Raw genomic sequence first — 23333 nt, forward strand, 5'->3', positions numbered from 1 at the left:
ACACTTCTGTCGTTCAACTAACTTAAATAATTGTTAAAATTTGTTTGAGTGGACCCATAATTAACTCCAATAAATAATTTAAATGCATATCAGCCAAATCAAGCAAAATAGACACACTAATAAAGCTCACTGGCGTGAGTGTTGCTGGACATCATGTTTGTTATGGCATCAAGGTAAAGATCAACTGTGTCTGTCTACAGCACTGTAAAAATGCCCAGACCTGTAAGTTGTGTTCAGTCCAATGTTTAACCAACAACACAACAGTGTGAGAACCTCTTCTTCCTGTTTGTCCAGCACAGACACTGTCTTGTTGTCAAACAAACACAAGGAGTCAAGTCACAGCAGAGTGACATCTGTTGAATATTCTCACAACATTCCCAGCGCAGGAAGTGGGAATACTAGTAAATGCTGGCACCTGTTTCGGCGAGAGTTCCTGGGAAAGTTGTGCTTTCCACCCATTTCTCAGATAACAGCTTGCGAGACAGGTGTGAGCAAAGGCTTAGAAGTGTGTATATATGGGTGTGTATGTGTGCGTACGCGGGTGGATGTGTGACAGTAAAGGCTTGTTTTTTACATGCTTGGGTGGCCTTGTGTGCCAGCAGATAAAACAAAGAGACTGATAAAGGGAGAAAGAGAGATAAACGAGGAGGGGCCGTTTGTAACCTGATACTGTCGGACATTAGTCACCTGCTTTCGGACATTAGTCACCTGCTTTAACAGACACACAGAGACACACTGCAGGCTGTCTTTGTCTTTCCCTGTGCTGTTGATGCTGCATATTCTTAAATATTAATACCCCCCACCCCCCATCACTGTCCTGTCATCCTGTCACCCCAGGGGTCCTAAATGAAATACAACAGGTGTCCAATGAGAGCACCTGTGCTGTCCATTTGAGTCTTGTGTGTTTTAGCTCTTTAATTCCTTGTCCACTCCCAGGAAGTTGATAGCAGAGGTTACACAACTATCTACAGGCCAGCCTTAAAGAAATAAACTTCCATTATTTACATATGTGTAATAGTAATAACTATTGTTAGAAGATATTTAATAATTTAGAGGTTATCTCAGGAGGTTTAACCAGGCTCAACCCCTGCCCTCATGCACATGTAAGCAGTCACCAAATCCAGTGCCACCAGCATGAGCATAGCAAGGTGCACGAGTCTGCTTTCTGCTCTGCAGAGCAGAGTAATCAATAACCAATCAGATGGTGGTGTGCATCCACTCTGTTTTTCCTTTCACACAGTCATATAGGGTTCAGCTTGTGTTTAGCAGGCAGCTGATGAGTTACAAAAATGTGTTGAACCCATAGGGGGGAAGTTACATAACAATTGTATGATTACTGTCAGTGTTATGCCCAGATTTATGCATAAGTTCATTAGTCATTGATGTAATTCAGTGATAACCTGGGCTGCTGTTTTGTTTGCCCGTGTTTACAGTGTAAGAATAAGGGTAGATTTGAATTGAAGAAAACTGCCTTCAAGCCCTTGCTGTTAGTCAGACAGATCAAAGTTCATAAAGTTCACTAACTTTAAAGCAGCTGCGACTGTTATCGATATTTTTACATCAACAACATATCAAATGACAACATGAAAACAATGTGACAGCATAAAAGGGGGGCGTTCGTAGTGATGCTCGCCTCTGCTTTACAGAGCTTTGTAGTGAGTTTCACCTCATTGTTGCATGTTTACTGTATTGGTTTACTCTAACAACTCTCACCGTGTTGTTTTCAGCCACAGCAGGCAGCTGTTTTCAGAAACAGCTATAGAAACCCGCTGTACACTACCTGCTCAGCACCAAGCAGCAGACAGACTAGTTGGCGACTAGCTGTTGCATAGTGGAGCATTTAGCAGCTAAATAGCCAGATATCTCCCTCAGGATTTGGGTGGACCAAAAACAGTGTTAGAAGAAAAAGAATATTGGACATAGATTCACCAGGTGACTGACTCCAAATGAATAATAATGTTGCTCCATAACTGCTTGATAAGCAAAAAATGTATTTGAAAGTATCATTATTGTTTATTAAAGTTTACTCCGGCTCCCAGTAGATGTAGTTTTCCACATACTTTGTGCATCTTTTATTTGTAGCACTAAATAGGCACTACACTGCTTAGATAAATTACTATTTGCTGATTTTATTTAAATGCCGCTGTAAAATAATATACAGATAGACCCTGTTCATTATTCTATCATTATATATTTTTTGTCCTCAGTATCCTTCATTCTTTCTGCTCATCTTCTCTCATGTCACTTAGTTCTGCTTAGTAACAAGCAGCACTCAACTCATCAAGCCTTATGTATTTGATCAACTGTCCCCATCACGCAACACCGATCATCTTAACAGCTCTCCTCCCCATCATTGTTCTCATTATCATCAGTCTTTCAAAATCCCTTCTTCCACACCGCTACCACATTAGCTTGTTGTTACAGTAGCTACCTTCGCCAATCTCATTAGGATCCATTAACTGACAGTATTATACATGCACCAGTGTGTCTGTCCACAGAGATGGGCTGTAATTAGCTATGGAGATCGATGGCACATGAAAGGGATCAAAAGCAGCATCCTTGAGGTGCCAGGCTAGGAGTGTTTCATTCACCACAATGGATTCTGAATCCCAAAGATGCAAGATTAAAGACCACATTTGTATGAATCAGGGATTATTTGAAAGACAAAGAAGACTCACGCATACATGTCAGTTAATATGCTACCAATGTGGCAGATAGGGATTTGTTTAGATTTTTTCATATTAAAGTTATTTAAATAGAAATGTGAAAGGCTTGCTCTCACACAGTTTAGTACTAGGTGAATTTAATGAGCTAATATAAGACAAAGGATGCACTAGTAGGTATTTGCAAAGGGAGAAAGAGAGTAATGACGTGCTAAATGCCCCATGGGGAGGGGGGGGTTGAAGAGAGAGGGGGGGGATTGTTCTGCCATCTGTGTGTGACAGACTGAAACTGATACCCCCCTCCTCTTGTTACACACACACACACACTAATTTATAAAACTCTCTTCTTATCACGCACATGGGCATACACACACTCACACATATACATCACAACACCATCCCAGCAGGTGGTGACAAGAGGAGGTGTGAGCAGCGTCCAACAGGGACGGCACTCACACACACACACACACACACACACACACACACACACACACACGCACACACAGTTGATAAGCGTTACACAGCTAGGTATGTCTGTGTGTGTGTCCTATATCTATTTCATACATCTTCCTACCATAGTGTATATGACATGTGTGTTTCTGTCTGTCCTGCAGAATGCGACAAACTAAGGAAAGATGGTTTCCGGAGCTCTCAGTACTACTCTCAGGGTCCCATATTTTCCGACCCTGCACAGTCCACCAGCAGTCTGCATGATGATGACGAGGATGAAGATAATGATAAGAAGGTACACATAGGCACAAACACTGCACACAAGTACACACACACCTGTCCAGGTGTCAGTTCAACAGTCACTACATACCCAGTACATACAAGTGCACTATGCGTGCACAGCAGTGCTTTGCAGTCTAGTGCAGATTAAGAAGCATGGCAACTCACCTCCTGTGATTTAAACAGTGTCAGTCTGCCCTCTAGTGGTCTGAAATGGAAATGCATGTTTTCCTTAGTCTTAAGTTTACTTCCTTCCTGACCTTACTTTGTTTTGTTTTTTTTACAGAATTCCTGATTAGCTTTAAATCAAGAATTCTTGATTGAAATGACCCAAAAGCTAGCCAACTTACCAGCCTGTTCTTCCCCTGTGGTTGACATTGTGCTAATAGTTAACCAGTGGTAGTTTGTTAGGATTAATGGTACATAGAGAGCCAGCACAAAGCTCACACTCACATATTGTTATAACTGTCAGTACACATCATGAAAAAGTAGAACTAGAATAAAATGTTCAACTCACAATTTCATTCAGACAGAGCTAAATATATTGAGAGAACAAACATATGCTGGCTGTTGTTATTTCTTTTTTATACTTGTCTTTCCTCTACACTTGGTGGGGCTGTTGTTTGTCTAATGTAACAGCACTGTAATTTCATAGGAGTGTGATACATGTGAGAGAGATGGAGAAATAAAGAGGGGCAGAGATGAAGAGGGATGGAAAAAGAAGCTGTCATAGCTCTTTTTACTGACTGACCATTAGTGTGAGGTGAAGTGCAATTCATATAGGAGAAGAGATATACCTCTTTTTTTTTCTCACACACAATGTGATATGAGTGATTCTGAAAGGGTCAGAGGGACTTTCATTATCAGGGTCTCCTTTGTCCCCCCAGAGCCTCTCACTCGTGTCATGCCTGACTCGACCCTCGACCTTCATAACATGCTGTTGTCTTTCTAAATTGCCAACTCCCATCTCTCGTTATCTGTCTTTCTACTTTTTCACCCTCACGTCCCTCTCTTCAACCCAAACCAATCCCCTCCTCCTGTCTGCTGTCATCCCCCTTCCTCTGTTCCGCTGTTTTGTTCCCCATCCCCTCTCTTCCCCGTCACTTCCTGTTGTCCTGAGGCCAGTGAGTCTAACATGGCCTGACAGCCGCCTCAAAAGGAGAAACAGGGCTCCTGGTTGAGCCACGATGATGCAAGATAACAAGCCATGCTTACCACTCAACTCTCACTGAGATCCTTTCTTTAAATCCTCCCCTCTTCTCCCCCCGTCTGTTGCCTCCCCCACATACCCATCCACCCATGGGTGGTTTATATGAAAGCTCTAATAGCCATCTCTTCTAGCCAGTCTGATGTTTGGGATTGTCAGGATAAACAGTAATGGGCAGAGGGAATGACTCCTGGGCGTATTTGGGAGCTTCTGAACAACTTTATTCCAGTGATTTTAAATCCAACAAATTCACACAGAGGATTTCCTGCCAGTCGTTTTTCTTTTCATAGTGGAAAAGCCCAACCTGTACCAGATACAGCCAGGCAAAATTCAACGTTTCTGCCCTTGGAATTGCTCTATAATCCAAACTATTTGGGATCATTTGTTTCCAGTGTACTTTAAATTCCAGCCTGTGTTTACTCTGATTCAAAATAATGATTTCAAAATCACAGATGGACATTGAGTTAAATGTTCAGCAAACTGGAAATTGCTGGTTTTCTGTTGACTAACAGCTCAATGTCAAGCCTGGAGGCTGCAGCAATACGTTGTTGTTTGTTGTTGCATCCTCTGCAGTAAAATCTACTTCAGGATTGAGAACTGTTAGTGTGTGAACACGAGTTAATGCGTGAGTGATTCTCTCTCGTCTTCCTTGCAGTTGCTCTCTCTTGCTTTTATCGCGCCATCTCTAAACAGTCTGTTTACTCTGATAGATGTGTGTGTGTGTGTGTGTTTCCATTTGGGTTTGATTGATCGTGAAACATGTTTACAGCACCACAAGCTTCTAAAGGTCACCGCAATGTAATATACTAAAGTCTGTTTGTGTGTGCCAATATAGCCCGTAGAAGCTGTCAGTTATAGTTTTTGGATAATTAAGTTCTATTCTATAATATTCTTTTCACACATATTTTTCTCTATTGACATTTTTCTTTATCCGTCAGTTCTGTGCTTTAATTCAGTAGGACTAAATCTTTGTTTTCCATTGCCCTTCATTACCTCACATCTCTCTCACCTCTGTCACTCCCGTTTCCTGTCTTGTCTTTCTTTCTCTCGCCTCTTTCGGCTCTTCCTCCTTCCATCTCGCCTCAATCACCTGTTTGTGTTATTTTCTTTTTCATCCCTTGTTTCTATTATCTCACTCTCTCCCCTCTGCCACCTTTCCTTTCTTGCTGTCTCTGCTCTCTATGCATTCCCTTTTCGCTTTCTTTGCTCCACTTGACGTCTTAAGTCTCGCTAACCCATTCTTCTTTCTCTAATCTAGTCCACAGCTTCATCAGCGGAGGACAGCAAATCTCAGCTCTCCATGAGGCCCCAGACCCCGCTGGGAGGGGGTGAAGGAGAGGAGGGGTCTGAGGTTGATGGACAGGTGGTATGGACCAAGGCCGCAGCCCTCCCCACCCCAGAGGAGAAGATGAGGCAGACGGCCAAGGCCGTGCCCACAGACATAGTTGCCATCAATGTCACAGGTATGACCTATTGGCAACCACAGTCATCCAACCATTTTGTCAATCTCTCAACCAGTAGCAAGTAGCAACCAATCACCATCAGTGTCGGTAGTGGGAAAACAAATGTCCTGGTCCTCTAGTTCCATGTTGAATAGCAACATAGAAAGATCAGACTAGTTTCGAGAGAGTTTGATCTTGTCTCATTCATCCCTGGTGTCCGTTCTGTAACATTAACCTCTCACCACCTCTCACACATTTGGTTTTGTTGGTCATTTGGACATTGGACATTTTTTTATTGCTGTTTTACCGAGAGTTACAGTAGATGAGAAGATCAATTTCAAGTCTATGAGTTTAACACAGAGATAGCTTCATATCATGCTTGGCCTAGCTTAGGACAAATCCAGGATGCAGGAGGACACAGCTAGCCTCCACCAAATAAACAAGACCAAAAGTTTACAGCTATGCTAGCGGCTCTAAGCAGGTATGATGTTTACCATGTTCAACATCTTAGTTTAGAGTGTTTAGAATGCTATTTGTTTGCTAATTAACATTAACCAAAAGAATAGCTGGGGCTGATGGGAAGGCCATTAGTTGCACAGGTCAAAGAATTGGACAAATTAATATTTTGACTTGATGAAAAACCACTGGAATACCAAAGTTATTATAATTCATACTAAGGGGAATAATCCATCCGGTACTTGTTGATATATTTAAAGACTAAAGGGTTGGGCTGGCCAATTTCAAAAGCAAAAGCAATCCCTTTCAATAATTTAAAAACTGCACATTAACATGTCATATATTGTGATTTTTATTGGTCTTCTCATCGAATTCTTAGTAAGGCAGCATAAAGGGGGAATGAGTCCTACAAGCAAAATGTGGGACTGTTCCATTAATCAACCATCTGTGGAAAAGTGGATATAGACTAATCAATTACTGTATCCAGTGATCCACAGAGGAAAAAACTGTATGAGTCAGTCATGGATGTCTGCCTTTCCTCCTGCACATCTGTGCAAATTCCTCCTCTTCCTTCATGCTTGTTGGAGACTGACCTTTACCTTTCTTTATGCGTGTGTGATCGAGGGTTTGACGTTTATCCAAGGGTCAAGGCTTTTCACTGACTTTATGTCAGATCACCAGGCGTTTGACAGACGAACACTCGTACACAGCAAAACATGTCGATGCAATTCCCTTGTTAGCATGTCACATTTTTCAGTGCTGTCTGCCACACGAGCCACTCACATAGATACAACGTCTCATTCTGCCAGTTCTGATGAGTAATATATTACACTGCAGCTTGTGTGATGTTTCAATCATAAGACATATTGATATAGATATCTTGTATGAGGTCTAAAATAGATGAACAACAGCACAAAGACTCCGCAAATTGCAGTTCAACATCTGAATTTTGCTATTGTCAAGGCCAATATAACTGCAATCTTTGTCGTCCTTTACACACTAATGAGTGCTTAATGTGGTCCCACTCATCGCAAATCACTGTTGACTTCATCTCCTGTCACTTTAGATTACTGAGAAGGGGAGTAAAACACACACACACACATACAGACCCGGAGAGAGATCAGGGACTTTTCTGTCACCGTGAGGGGGAATGTGATAGACACTATCTGCCCTCGTACCAATTTCTATTTCCCCAACGCCTGCAGGCTGTCACCAGCTAGCCAAATAGCAGATAGAAGAGCTGTTCCTAGCGAGATATTGCTCTTTCTTTAGGGAAACTTGACAGAGAGTGAGAAGGATATTGAGAATAAAAGTGTGTGTGTATGTCACCTCATACTGTCCCATGCATGCACATTTTTTTTGATAACAGCATGCACTCTAGATCTCACATATCTTATAAGTATCTTTATAATTACTAATATTGAGGCCAAAAATGTTATTGTTTTCTTTGCTAGCCCCTTTGGCCAGTTATTTTCTGTTCTAAGGATTAAACTTGGCTAGTAAATGAGAATGACAAAAAAACCCTTCTCCCTTTCCTCTAGTGGTATAATGCAGACACAAATACATTTGGTTTTATTTGCCCAGGTTTAGATATTTGCCTCTGAGCTTTCTGCCTCCAACTCAATAAATGGAAACTGAATAGAATTTTATTTGTGGCGCTCGCACCATTGAACAGTTACATGAAAGAATCAACAGCAACTCTTATTTCTAGAAACATGCCCAGATTTCACTATCAACAGTTTCTAGTAGAGCTAGACTGATAAATTGCCAAGGCCAATATATTTAGTAATAGTGTCATTGTTACATCGCACCAGGGAGCACAACTTTCTGAACTGTTATGTAATGTCAATGTCATGATAAAACTCATAATATGTCACGAGTTTATGTTAAAAGGAAGTTGCTATAGGCCAAATTATCTTCATCAGATTTTTTTAAACTTCCAAATATATCGCTAGGAGCCTTAAAATCGAGTATTGATTGGGCAGTGGTTTCCTGTGGAATTACTTCTTAGTCCCTGTGGAAACTGTTCACAGTGTGTTCTGTGGATTATCAAGGTAGTTTATTTATCAATATACAACACGAGGTTGTGCAGCGAAATTAAACTTTGTAGGCCCTTCATGCTAAACACATAGAACTTAGCAGATAATTAAATGTATATTAGAATATTGAAAAATATGAAATAAATTAAATAAAACAATATATACAGTACATAAATACATACACGTACACACCCAGGGAATAATTCAGCAGTGCATTGTTTTTATTTGCGTCTGCGAGAAAGTAATTATGCAGAGTAACAGACACTCTTTCTGTCAAGGATGCTGTTAAACATTTAATGCATTTCTTCAATGCTGTGAGCATCACAAATGGAGTTCCCTTTACATATATTGAATTGGGGTGGCACCAGAAAACGCAAAAGTTCGATACCTCCAAACCTTAGGAAAAAAAACAAAAACTGTCTGCATGGCTAGATATCACTGCTGTGGGTGGGTGGGTGAGAAAATGACCCTTTAGGTTTCTTGCCTTCTTGACGTTGCATGTTTAAACTTTCTGCATGTTGGTGGGTTTGTTCCTTTCAACTAACTGACTGCTGTTTGCCTGTGTGTCCGCCTGCCTTGCTCTCGCCCTCCCGGCTACCAGGGGCAGTGTTTGACCGACAGGCGAGCATCCGGCGCTCCCTCATTAACACTGACACCGTGTCCCGCCGGCCCAAGAAGGTCAAACGCAGAAAGACTATATCAGGGCTGCCTGACAACTTCAACCTGGAGCTAGGTATGGATCACTGTGGGGCAATATGTTGCCCTCTACTGTCCACAGACCTGTACCAACACTCTGGACAAGCATCCCTCCTTCTTTCACTACATCCTCTAACCTAACTCTCTATGGCTTTGTGCATTATACATTAAGTGAAATATTAACTCACACCGCCAACATTGGTCACATTGAGAGGGAAAATATGGCACATGCAAGTCCACAGTGTTGGATCAAGGCCCTGCAGTTGTTCAGTCTTTCCCTGTTTCAGTTTTACATACGAAGTGTCCTCATTTGCTCTCCTCTACCCTGTTTAACTGTATCTACAGCCAGAAACCAGTTATGAAATCCTTTTCAGTAGTTTTGTGGGTTTAATTTTTTACTCGCAGAATCTCATTTTAGACTTTGCCTGTTGGAAAATCATGTCACATAGGAGAAGTTAAGTGCAGGGTTTGCCATTTTTAAATACGTATTGTGCCGTAATCCTTCGGGGTCAACTTTCTGCAGTCCCTTTTCTTTGAATTGTGTGTGTTAATTGTGTGTCTGTGCTGTAATCCCGGGGCCATATTGATAATCTTGCATGTGTGTGTCTTACTTACCAACATGTACTGATTATGAGACAGTGGGCCCCTGATCATGGACACCAGAAAGGCTTCACACCCCTCTTCTTATGCCCCTTTCAGACCACATGATCCTCAAACCCTCCAAACAGATGAGGGCTAAATAACAAATATGAGGTCCCCTACCATTAGTCACTCAGCTGAGCTGGGTGTTAAGCGAGCAGTAAGCTTACTAAGCTGACACTGTGCTGTGCTGACAGCAGCGCATGGCTGCTGTTTATTTACATGTCTCTGAGCTGTAGGATGGCAGCAGTGTTTAAGGAGAATGTCATTTCTCTGTGCGATAAGATCCCCTAGGCTGATAAGAAAAGAGCTTTAAAGTCTGGTTAGTGCACAGCTGACGACAGCCTCTGAATGCCATGATTACTGGGCCGGGGTAATTGTCCCAGTGCTTCATCCCTCCCTCTCTATGCTCCAGAGCTGCCTGCGAAGTAGACCTGCAGCTTAATCTATCGCAGCAGCAGCAGCCAAGCTGTCACTCCAGCTTTTAGCAATGGAGGAAGAGTGTGTATGTGTGGTTTGGAGAGAGCGAGACGGGAGAGCGAGAGAGAAAAGAAAGGACGCATAAGTGTGTGTGTCTTGGAATACGAGCATCAACAGGAGATCCACCACAGATGGGAGACACACTAGACATCCTCTCCCATTTTACAACTCATTCTTCAAATTGTTTGTTTACTAGCCGGTATGTTCGTGTGTGTCTTTGTGATGTCTGCATTTCTGTGTGTCCTTGTCTCTATATCTATCTGCATATTCTGTGTGTTCGTTCCTGTTTGACAGTGCATGGCCATGTGAACATTGTGTATGTTTGTGTCCGTGTATGTGTTTGTTTGGCTGCCTTGCACCTTTACCAGCTGCCTGTCATGGACCCCAGCAGACTATTCGCATTTCAGTCAGACGGAGCCAGAGCCAGAATAGGAGGGGAAGCATAGTAGGGAGTCTCTCTGTCTTCCCTCATATCCTTTCCTCCTTAATGAAGAAAACCAGAACTTATTAACGCATGAGACAAGGTCACAGAAAATCAAATTAATTAGCTTCCGCCTGACCACAGTTTATGTGACAGTCCAGCCAAAGGAGCAGGAGGCATTGTTGCTGAAGAAGTCATAGAGAGTAAAGAGCAAGTGAAAGTGGAGCAAGAAGAGAAAATGAGATATTGTTGATCAGTCATGTGTTTCATTTTATTTTCTATCTTCCTTTTGACAGCAGCAAAGGGACACGGTGGAGAGCTCCGGCCCCATTCCATGTTCATCCCGGGACAGTACTCCACCTTGGGCAGAGTTGGGAGCGTCAACTCAACGCTCCAACGTTCACAAACCAGAGACTCCGGCTGCCAGACAGAAGAAGTGAAGGTCGTACCCCCGTCCATGAGAAGAATTCGGGCGCAGAGAGGACAGGGAATCGCTGCACAAATGGCTGGCATTTCTGCTTCCACCTCAACAGGAAGTATATCCCTCTCGAGTAGTGACAGCTCTGGGATCCTGATGCTGCCACATCAGTTTAACGGAAATCCTTCCCGTTTTCACAGTCTGCCCCGACAGGGCGCCAGGGTGTCCCTCAGCGCGGACCCCATTTACAGCAGCACCCCCATCAAGTCAGAGGAGCAAACTACACCTCAGAGGCAGATTGGAAAGCTGCGGGTTGACGATACAGTGGTGCACATGAGAAATGCCCCCAGGACAGGCACCCTGCCCAGGCCCAAGTCTCAGGAGGTGAGGGGGACACAGGCCAGTGAATGGGGTGGCGGTCCAGCATGTGTGGTCTCCCCACACGCTGCCTATTCCACCTCACTCATCCCCAATGCCACCCTGTTTAGCTCCTCTGAGGTCATTGCCCTCAACACCTCTGGTCATCTCTCCCACTCCCCAGCCTCAGCTTACCCTGCAGCTCGTCCGCTCAGTCTGGCTTCCTCCACCAACAGTGACCCCCTGCTCTCCAGTCCAGCAGGCTTTACCCACAGCTCCACCTGCCCAGCCTTGGCCACTTCTACCCCAACTCATACCCCGCAGAATGGTGGTCTGGTAGTGGCAGCACCTGCTAGCGAGTCAGGGCACTCGGACAGCAGTGTACACAGCCACAGCACCTTGGCCCCCACGCCGCCATCCTGTCTGCCAGAGGAGCAGTGGATCTACGACACGCCAGAAAACGTGGTGATTCCACACCGCACTCTTACCTCCAGCTGCTCCACTCCGATAAACCAGCTGTATAGCAGCTTGGACCTCTCCTCCAGGACCACGACTGACTCCAGCTCCCTCTATTCCCAAGACAATGATGGATACTACACCTCCATGCACTTGGACTCAGGTCTGCGCTCTCGTAGCCATGGCAGCGGGCACGGTGCAGCAGCTGGACGGGCCACCAGGCACAGCATGTACGAGTGCCGCGAGATGGCGAACGAGGAAGACTCTGGAAGCTTGTACAGTGATCGCTCTCTGTCACGCAGCATCTCCCTCCGCAAGGCCAAGAAGCCTCCGCTGCCCCCAGCTCGTACAGACTCTCTTAGACGCAAGCCTGGTGCGAAAAAACCCCTTGGAGGTGTTAGCGCCATCAGCGGCGTTAATGAGCCAAACGGAGCCATGCTCAATGAGACTCTAATTGCTAGCTTGCAGCAGAGCCTACAGATGGGGCTGAGAGGAGGGAAAGGAAAAGGGGCTTCGCCGTCTTCACCCTCTCACAGCCCAAGCAGCGACTACGATGACCCTTGGGTGCTACGGCCACGCAGTCAGAGTAGCATCAGTGCAGGTAGCTCTGCAGCATCGTTAGCAGCCAACACCAACTGTGGCGTTGTGTCCAATGTATACTCGCTGTGCCATGTGACACCTGCTCATAGCGAGACCAGCAGCTTGCGCTCAGACTACGCAGATTCCTGGGGCTACTACATGGACTACCCTCGTAACCATGGAGACCAGAGGGCACAGACCCCTCCGGCGCACGCCATAGATAACATGTCGGCTGGGGCTCGCCCAGGAGAATTACAGAATGGAGGGGAGATTCACAACAACAGCCAGGCCCCTAGATCCCAACGCCAGGAGGGAGAGGTGGTGGTGAAGCCCAAAACGTCCACCTCCTCACCGGACAGGGTGCACAGACTGACCTCCCCATCCAGCGGCTACTCTAGCCAGTCCAACACCCCCACAGCCGGAACCCCAGTGCCCTCGATCGTCAGGTCCATGTCTCCCTCGGGCAGCCGGCCCAGGCCCAAAGTGCCCGAGAGGAAGTCCTCTCTCCTCTCCTCTGTATCCATGTCCTCTTCATCCACCTCGCTTTCCTCAAACACCTCGGATTCACTTAAAAACTCCGGACCTCCTCCTCCACCACCTCCACCCCTGCCCCTCTCCTCCTCTTCAGCTCCCAACACCCCTCTCAGCCCACCTCCACCTTTCCCTCCCCCTCTACCGCCAAGCTCCAGTGCAGGCACTCCTCCGCCGGCTCCCCCGTTATCCACTAGTCCAAAGGGTCCAACTCTGAGCCCACCTCCTGCTTGCTCCACCTCCCCAGAATTCCCTCCTCCTCCATCCCCTGAAATGCTAATCCACCCCAGTTCATCCTTCAATGGGAGCTTCAGTCCTCCACCTCCACCTCCACCTCCCCCTCATGTCCCCTCTATGGGCCCCCCTCCACCTCCTCCATTGCCTGCTTTTCTCCCACCTTCCTGCTCCACATCTTTTGTGAAGGCAGTGAAGGATTCTCCTAAACCAGCTCTTTCCGACAGCCCTTCAAAGTCATCTAAGCCCCTGATAACCCCGTTTGCGCTGCAGAGTGTTCAGCTCCGCTCCGTTAAAAGGCCGGAGAATGAGATTAACGGCAAATCAGACCACACCAAAGCACAGGAAACAGGGGTGGACCTCCTTCAGGGTCTAACGCTCCAGAACCTGAAGAAGTCTCACTCAGTGGAGCATCCCACTGTGTCACCCCTGTCAAACTGCTCCCCAGAAGAAGAGTCACGTAACTCCTCACCGTCGCCGGTGTCAAAGCTCTTAGAAGAGATGTCTTTAGACTGCAGTATCACAGACTACACACTGGACAGTGTTGTCATAAATGGAAAAACTGAGGATCAGAGTTACTTTTACTTAAACGGAGAAGAAAAAGTTGAAGGGGGGGAATCATTGGCCAGTCCTCCACAGAGCTCCCAAAGCTCTCCCGTCAAACAGAAGCCCCCAGCAGTCTCCAAGAAACCAAAATACTCTTTTCTCCCGCCATTTAGCCCCAAACCAATCAATGAACAGGTTCCATCATATCCTCACGAGGATGAAACCAGCCTGTCAATAATAGAAGACCAAGTAGATGCGCTGCCAAGACAAATAAAGGAAGAGGAAAAAGAGAGTAAAAGTGAGCAACAGGAGGACGAGGAAGAAGAGGAAACTTCAGAGAGCCCTGAGCTTCTCACCGAGAGCTGGAACATTTCAGTAAGCCAGGACGAGTCCTGTATCTCCGCTTCTGACTGCCAGGAGACAAGTCTTGACCACGGACTGTGTACCAATGGAGATGCTCATGCAGAGGTAGAGGAGGAGGGAGATGGAACAAGTAGCACGACTGGATCCATCAGCTCCAAGGAGGACGACACTGGTGAGTCTGACTGGAATTTATTGTGTGGTGTTTTTAATTTGTTGTGCTTTTATCCCCCCTACCCCCATCAAATCAACGTTAGAATTTGAGAGAACACTAGTTTTAGATGCTTTCAGTCAAAACCTTGGTTTACTTATTAGCTAATAACATTACCATAATCCTATATGGTTAGTAGTGATGCTGCTGCCTGCTAGCCGTGTGGCCAGCTCCTCAGACATCTGTGAAATTAATTTTGCCCTCCTAAGCAAAGGATTCAAACTTGAAACCACAAGCTTTTTAAAGGTTTGAAAACTGTGAAAATAGCGCAGGAGGGACGGCTTATCACTGGGACAGCTGCTGCAGCCTCTTGAATTCATCCTGTCTTACTCGCTCTTCCACTCATCCTTCTATATTTCATATGCAGAGATCTCTTGTGGTTACTGTCCCTTTTCTTTTCCCGCATTGCTCTTTTTCTCAGCCCCCCACCACACACCTTTGCCTCCACTGTCTACTCGACTCCAATCCCCCATCCATCCTCATTTCCAAATATGCATTTTTGCCTCTCTGCTTTTCCCTCTTCTTCTCTGTTAATCTCTCATCCTCAGTCAGCCCCTCTCTCTTTCTGTCCTGCTCCCTTCTTCTCTCCGAGGTAAGGGTGGGAGGGGGCAAGTGTCCCAGGGGAGATGCCTTTCGTGGTTGGAGGGAGAGGGGGGAGGGACTGCATGGTATCAGAGGGGAGGGGAGCTGATCTGCTAAGGGGATGAAGAGGATGAAGGGGAGGGTGGGGAGAGCGTAAAGTGAGACTGCCTGCAGCGGCTCAGGCAGTTGGAGCGCAGACGTGAGCGCGGATGTTGAGGGGAGGAGGAGGAGGAGGAGAAAAGCGGCTAAAGTAGAGAAGAAGAAGAGAGGAGTGGAAATCTAGAGACAAAAAGAGAATGTAAGCAGACAGTCCGGCACCTCCTCCGTACCACTTCAGATTTTATAGGCAGCCAGGTTAATGCGACGGGATGGTGGATTCCTGAGTGTGTGCATGTGTGTGTTGTACTGAGTGAACCTGAAGTACGCGTGTTTACTCTCCCGTAATGTTTCTCTGTTTCAGGTGAGGTGTTCGACTCCAGTACGGCTGAATCGTCTCCGGCCCCGTCAGCCAACGGGGCATCCGAGGAGAACATGGTGACTCCCTCGCGGGCCCGAACCACCGAGGACCTCTTTGCTGCCATTCACAGGTACCGTGATGCTCTCTTTTACGCCTCTTGTCACTCCTTCATCTACTATTACTCCAACTTCTTTGCACATCATCTGCTTCAACTTTCGATATATAATTTATCCCACTGAGCTCGTCTATTTTTCTTCTAGTACTCTAGTCATTCTGTTTGTTTTTCTTTCTATCTTCCCCCTCTTTCTCTGTCAGCATCTCATTCCCTCTTTCTCACCTGCTCATAAACCACAACGTATCACCCTGAACTCCACGCTCCTTCTCCTCCCTTCATCCCATAATTTCTCTTTATCCATCTCCATCCCCCTTCTCTCATCATCCTCTCCTTCTCCTCCACCTCCCAGTCATAACTTTTACCCAGCACTGTCCCATGTGCGAGCCTACACATCTGTCAAATAGCTGGTCTCTGGAGTCTCCCAGCCCAGGAGAGAGTGACTTTTTATGTTCAGTGAAGGGACTGATTCAGGAAGCAAAATGAGTCAGTAGTCAAATGTCTGGCAAGGCATCTGTGTTAGTGTACTCACAATAGCGTTGCTCATTCTCAGCAGGAGAGAAAAGGCGGTTGCTTCATCCATTATTTAGCTACTCGACACCCTCTGGTCCTAATCTAGGTTAGAGGCCACCTGAGAGATTTTTCTCTCTCTCTTGCTCCGCTGTCTCTGACATATATTGCATACGTGCTCCCGTGCTTCAAAGGGAACACGCACATAAATTTCTCATGCAGCTCGCCAGTTTGTTTCACGGTCACGTGCAGAGGCAGTCGGAGTTTTCTTGAGCATCACAGGATTCCATTTCACGGGATTTTATTTCTGCCGGCGACAGATTGTCGATGTATTTATGGTGCACACGTCACGTGTGCAAGTGCAATTTATTGTGCAGTTTAATTAGACGTGAAGATTGTGTAAGCATGTGTGTGTAAACCTCACAGTGGAAGTGTTTACCACATGCTTTACTGCTCTCCTCCTCCATTACACCTTCTTCGTATAAAACATATAGAACCATATTACAGATTATTGATATTTGTTAGAGTTAACATCATATCTGTCATAGAACCATTTTAAAATATCCAGAGATGGCTAAGTAACATTTTTAAATTTAAAAAAAATTTCTAATGCAGTCTTTCAAATTTATATACTATGTGTTTCTGATAGACTTTCTTGCACCAATGCTGTCAACCTAAATGTTCCTTCTTAATCTCCCCTTCTCACCTGTCCAATACCTTTGCTGTCATTTCACCTCCACATTCTTCTCTACCCCCCTCTCTTTCTCTCTCTCTGGGAAAACAGAAAATGATGAAAACGTTGAATGAAATGCCTTCACAGCTGCAGCAGAACATACACAACTTGTGAAGCGGGAGATCCTCCAAACCAAATGTAATACAGCCAAGAGAAAGAAATCGATCAAGTAAAATCAAGAGATGAACCTTGTTTACCTCTAGAACTGAGATTGCTATCGCTGCCTCTTCAGTGTTGGCTGGTTGTGAACTGAACAAACTGTGAGTTCAGTATGGCGCCGTCGTGGTTGACTGGATTCAGGTGTGCGAGTGTACGCACGTGTGAATGTGTGTGAGAAAAGTCTTACGTAATGCTGATGGGCTAATGTGGCGAGGGAGCTCACAGGGGACGACGCTAGATGGAGGTTGAATTTAGGGCACAGACACAGATTTTGCAGTCTTTCCGAAATGGCAAGCAGACAGAGAGGCTCTCACAAATCATTTATATCCTCTAGTTCTCCCCGTCGTTTGACCTTCACAAGTATATTCTCCACAGGTTAGATGTCCATTATGGAAGAATTTCAGTCTGTAGATTGTCTCATTCCTCCCTTCACTCTTAGCATAAAATCTGTATTTTTCATGCCTTTAATCATCTCTGTCTCCCCTCTCCTCCTCCTCTCCCCCTCCCTGTGCAGAGGGGGCATGCAGTGGGTGGGTTCATCTGCTCTAGAGAGGTGCGAAGTGGCAAGTAGCCCCTTCCCTTTAATTAGCAAGCCTTGTTCCTGCCATCGCTATGCTACCTTTGGTACAGCAACAGTAATCCTACAGGGCAACCCCCTGGACCACAGATTAATAAAGATGTTTCCCTGCTAGCCCTAATCCCATGTATTGTGCCAGTTGCAGCTTTATTACTACGCTCTGGTGTAGTAGTTATAGACAGTGTAGGCTAAGTGGTGCAGTCAACCACTCCGATACCCCCTGCTGAGCGGAGGCTGAATCGTCCTTGTGTGATTAAAACCGCTTTGGGCACTTTTCCCAGTTTGTGTTTTTGATTAATTTCATTGTGCCGCGTCTGAGCTTTACTGCAGAGTTGCAGCGTCTGCAGCTTTTCTTATTAAAAACTCATTGGATTTCTTTAACATAAATGTAGAACCCTTCCTCTCATTGCTCTGCCTTTCTTGATTTGAGCGTCCGCGCCACTCAATGCTCCTTATTGTTTTACTTTCGTGCTGTGACGCATGATTGCTGGGGGCAGTGCTGACATATGGCAAATTTGGGACAAAGATTTGTGGCGTGTAGGCCAAGATTTTTAAGTGCAATCCTTTTTTTTTTTCTTTTAGCTACAACAACCAACACAACATTCACAAGGCTGGGTTGAGCAGTTTACCAAAGGCTTTCAGCTATATAAAATCCAATTTGCTAAGCCTAATTTTAATTTGAATAAATGGATTTGATGTCACTGTTACCTGACAAAACTGCCCCCAATTCTTGCATTTCTTCTTCTTGCTCATCCATCAGTTAAACGTTATTTTTTTATTTATTTTTTTTAAACAACATTAACCCTGCTTGCACTCACTCACTCTGCAAAATTTCTACAAGCATGTCATTAATCCAGTTATCCTCATCTTACCCTAGGTCAAAGCGCAAGGTCCTGGGTCGCAAGGAGTCTGAGGAGGAAAAGTCCCGGGCTGGGAGCCAACCACAGTCCCCACCAGTCACCCCCACAGGCATGTCCCCAGGGACAGTGTCCTCCTTGCCTCGGCAGGCAAGCTCCATCCAGCGGAACCTCCGCAAGTCCTCCACCAGCAGCGACACCTTCAAGGCCCTTCTCCTGAAGAAGGGCAGCCGCTCAGAGACCAGCTTCAGGATGTCAGCGGCCGAGATGCTTCGCTCCACTGACCCCCGCTTCCAGAGAACTCGCTCTGAGTCAGATTCGGACCCCCCTGCTGGTTCACCCTCCTCACCGATGGCGCCACACAGCCCCTTAACCTCCCCCAGCCGTGGTAAGAGGGCAACAGAGGAGTGGAGCCGCTACGAGACCTTTTCTCTCTCCTCGCCGACTTCGTCCTTTTCGATGAGCGGGTCAAAGTATGGGCGCTCACGCACGCCGCCCTCTGCTGCCAGCAGCAAGTACAACGCACGCAGCCGAATCCTCAGCAGCCCAATGACAGTAATCTGCGAGCGTGAGGGGGAGATGGCTGAGAGCGAGTACGGAGACACTGCAGAAAGTCTGTCTGGACCAACGGCTCAGACTCTCCCTGTACTCAAAGACTCCAATGGCACTTTTTCTGAGGAGAGCAGAAGTTAAAGCAGAAGGACGGCCCCTTAGATACAGGGAGCTGAAATCATTCATCATAACCAGGTAGGGGGACAGGAAGAGGAGCCACTAGAAGGCCCTCTAGAGACACCTTCCTGAGCCCCGACCCCCTCGGCGCTGCCTCTGAGGGAGTGGACATGTCCAGATGTGAGGTCAGAAGTCGCCCCATCTTGGACCGGACTGAACTTAATCTGAAGTGGAGAACTGGTTCTGCTGCAGCATTTTCAAGACTCACATGATTCTCACTCTCTCCTTCGTTTGGTGACTCACCCTTTGTGTTAAAAGAATAGTGTTTCTTTAACGCCTGGTGTTCTTAGTTTGTTTTCCGTTTGTTTTGTTGTTGTTGTTTTTTTTTTAACTTTATCTTGTCCTTAACACGCAGGAACCCTTTAGTTTCTTTGAATGACAAGGTTAAGATGGCAAACTAAGGTGAAGTGAAAAGTCACAAGTTGTTTGCTTAACTTTGCTGCTGAGGTGCTACGTAGCTAGGCAGTTGGAAAGAGTGGAATGTAAAGGCGTGCCGGACGAGATCGCCTTGTGAGCTTTCTCAGCTCCTGCGTCTCTCCTGTTGGCTCTGTAAAGTGTTTGAGAGCACCGTGGTTTGCAACTGTTGGCAATCAGCCCATTATACTGAGGAAAGAACTCTAGGACGTGGTACAACAGACAGCTACGCGGTACAAGGTCAGATGCGGTTATCGCCAAGTTTTGCTTTCTGCTGGTTTTGCTTGTAGAGCCAGTGTGTTCAGTGGTCGAGAGGAAGTGCAGAGGGCTCAGTGCTGCCACCTAGTGACGGGTGGGAGGTGAACAACTACTCAAAGTTGAAAAGCCTCATAAAACCTCTAGTCATTGAATTTTAGTTTGGAGATTTTGCACTGTGCGTAGGTCTTTTTCCTTGTTTGTGACTGCTTTAAAGGTGGTTTTAATAAACACGTGATGTCATGTTTGGGAGTTAAGTATGAATCTATAAATGTAAAGCCTGAAATTAAATTAGCAGAAAAAAATTATTTTACTGTCCGGGTCTTTTCGCAGTCATGTTGGCAAACAAAGAGCTGAAAAATGAACAGCTGGCCATTAATATCCAGTCATCCGGACGGGAACACAATCTGAGAGCGTGATCGCTTGTCTTGACACCCGTGCGTAATGGTTCAGCTGTTGCTGAGTTTGCTAAGACCTACTAGAACCTTTTAGGGCTTAAATGATTTCTATAATGCTGTTGACCTTTCTGCTAAGTTTATCCTTTTGCAGTTATAAATGGCTCTGTATGTAAATACATACACAAAGGAGTTTTAAGTTTTAACATTTTGACTTCTTTTCAAAGACTTTGTACATTTTTAGAGCCGTGTGTTTGCTGGAGGGGAGTGGTTTCCTTTTTGTAGATTATTTATTTTCACATAGCGGGGTAGCAATACGGTGTTACGAGTCAACCAGCAAGGAGGCATGGGGAAGGGTTAGTCCATGGGCCACATTTACGACGCTGATCCCACCAGGCATTTTTTTTCTTTTAAAGGTGCTTCAAAGTAAAAGAAAAAGCAATAATATCAATATTTATGCTTAAGCCTTCTACTGTCCTTAATCTTGAGTATTGCAAAGCGCACGCTGGTGCTCCCAGCTGAGTAAATGTGGCCTCTCTAGAGTCATACACTGAGGTGACAGACGTGAGACTTCACAACCTCCTAACAGCCGTAACACCCCGTGGTTTAATCGCCCGTGACCAAAGTGTGTCTCCCAGCCATGATTGAGCACTTGAGGTCCGGGCTCGTCTCGTGACAGGAAACGTCTCAATCTCAGAGAGCTTGTGAAAAGAAGTGGTGGGAGTGGAGCTGAAGGCAGGCTGCTAACGCTCGTGTCGTGTATGTCTGTGTAATAAAAACAAGGTGATATTTAAAGTGAGAGTCTCTGTGTCATTTCTGTGTGTGTGTGTGATTCACGGCCATCTGCCAACCCAAGACTCCAAATCACCACCTCATTAGCGCCGTCGCCATGGCACCCACACTCGTCCGTCATCTGGAAAGCTCCGGTGGCCATCGTTTACCCGTCCTCCCTCCCCTCCCCCCGTGGGGTCATCAGTTATGTCTCCTTCTGGACATCCTACACTGAATCCCACTCAGCCCATTAAAGAACTTTCCACTGACTTGAACAGTGTTCAACCACCCTGACTTACAGTTTGGCCCCAGACTGAATACCGCATTCCCTGCAGGTCTTCACTGCCTTTTCAATACCTCGGCACGTCGCGTGTTTGTTACCAAGGGCACAGAAACACTGACCGCCTCTCAGTATTTACAATAAAGTCCCTCCACCTCCTATTCAGCAGTCACCTGCCCTCTGGCGCTGCACAGGCAACGCTGTGTCCATCTGGCTGTCAGACAGAAATCAATACAAACTCCTCCCAGCTATAATCACACTATTGACATTTCAATTCTTTCCCTCCTCTTATATCCAAGACCCCCCATATAGAGTCTCCTAACAAGACACCAACGTGTGAAGTGACAAATGAAAGAGACCAGCTGTATTGACTGGAGAGTCCAGGAATAGAATAGTTATCACCTGTGTCTTTATGAATGACTCAGCCTGGTCAACAGGTATGGCTCCATTTAATGAGTCATAAAACGTGAAATGCAATGGGTGGAGGCCTTTTTAAAAAAAAAAAAAAAATGTTTGAGGCCACGATACAGTTGTGAAATAAAAAAGTACCTGTTGGCTCAGAATCAGGTTTATAACCTAGTAGGTTTTCACATATGTTGCCTTGGCATATGTGTGCATGACAGTAAACATAGGAAGTATAAAATCTAAAGAAAGACAAAGCAAGTACTGCAAGTCAAAAAGCATAAATATGAAACTGACAATACAATGTGAAAAAATATATAATTAAAGATGGATAATATGACTTATTTAAATAAAAGCTGTAGAGTTTTGTGCAGGGAATTTGTAAAGGCTCACCATAGTAGTATAGTAGGACATTTTAAAAGACAGTGGTTTCAGTGGTTTCTACATGTTTTAGCCACCTATAGCCATAGCCAACTATAATTAAATTTACATTACTCAAACCATATTAACTCATAACCCTTTTGCCACAGCATTTTAATAAATGAATTTCCTTCCATGCTGCACTGAATTCTGGTTTGCCGCCATGCAAGGTGCCAACTGCTCTGAAAGAAATGAATCTGTTTCAGGAGGACACTTCGTCATGTGGGATGAAGGAAGCCAGGAATCTACCCAATCTTCTGATTAGTGGGCGATCCACTCTACCTGTAAGCCACAACTAGTTTTGACATTTCATAAACTAAATAGTTAATCGATAAAGTGACAAAATGATATTAATTGATGAAAATAATTTTTTGCAACCCTTATAGTGTACTAAAACTTATGGCAGGCTAGAAGGAATGTTATGTTGAAGGAAAATTATATAAAAACAAGCCATGTAAATTTAACACACATGCAAAGAAAACAACAGCTTACACACCTGCTGACACCTACAGTTTTGGCAATCGGGTCTGCCTAATTTGTGGGCTGTGAGGGGAAAAACTAGAACCTTCATAAAAATCGAACAAAGATGAGGCATGGCTTGCACATCAGTTTCTTCCAGTTTATCTCTGCCACCAGAAAATTAGTTTTGTCATGGAAGTATTTTTACATGCCCCCACATCAACTGTATCTTGACTCATCTGCTCCGCCAGGCTGGAGGGAGTAGATGAAATGAAAATACACGACTGGCGTTTGGAATAAAAACAGTGAGCCTCGTTATACACATCCCATCCGCAGCAATGTTTCACCTCACTGAGCACAACCAATGAGATCGATCTGACTGGTGAACAACAGTCGCAGACCGACCGTGTGTGTGTGCACGCATAGAGGATTACTGCTGAGTGTCTGAACATGATATCGGGAACAGTTGTGCCACAAATACAAAAAGACTGACTCAGCAGACACGAACCTGACTGAAGACGAGAGAGTGAGGGAGGATAAAAGGGAGACGTTTCATCCGGGCCCATGAAAAGGTCACAATCAGCAGAGTGTGGAGGGCGGTCTGAACTGTATCCACTACAGATCAGGTAAACAACTCCCAATGAATCTGTGGTCCAAACTGCATTTTAAAGAATCCAATCACAAACAGGGACGACAAAAAAACATAATTACACAGTGAAGATGGAGGTAATAAATGATCAGAATAATCAATCATTTA

General features: G+C 45.3%; 1 protein-coding gene across 10 annotated transcripts in view; it reads left to right on the forward strand.

Moving 5' to 3' along the window:
• The window catches only part of nhsl1b (NHS-like 1b), a 122503-nt gene extending 101464 nt beyond the window's left edge, over positions 1-21039 (forward strand). For 5 of the 10 annotated variants that reach the window (XM_038727371.1, XM_038727374.1, XM_038727372.1 and 2 more), the window contains exons 3-8: positions 3278-3408; positions 5858-6062; positions 9138-9269; positions 11069-14428; positions 15507-15633; positions 18472-21039. In XM_038727371.1, coding sequence (XP_038583299.1) covers positions 3278-3408; positions 5858-6062; positions 9138-9269; positions 11069-14428; positions 15507-15633; positions 18472-19144 — 4628 coding nt within the window. In that variant the 3' untranslated portion in view covers positions 19145-21039. The remainder of the gene's footprint in view (positions 1-3277; positions 3409-5857; positions 6063-9137; positions 9270-11068; positions 14429-15506; positions 15634-18471) is intronic. The other 5 variants (XM_038727373.1, XM_038727381.1, XM_038727376.1 and 2 more) reach the window with 3 other exon arrangements.
• The last annotated feature ends 2294 nt before the right edge of the window (positions 21040-23333 follow it).

This window comes from Micropterus salmoides, unplaced genomic scaffold, assembly GCF_014851395.1.
Source record: "Micropterus salmoides isolate LMB-PRFRI ecotype aquatic unplaced genomic scaffold, ASM1485139v1 Ms_hic_scaffold_18, whole genome shotgun sequence".
NCBI classification, from domain to species: domain Eukaryota; kingdom Metazoa; phylum Chordata; class Actinopteri; order Centrarchiformes; family Centrarchidae; genus Micropterus; species Micropterus salmoides.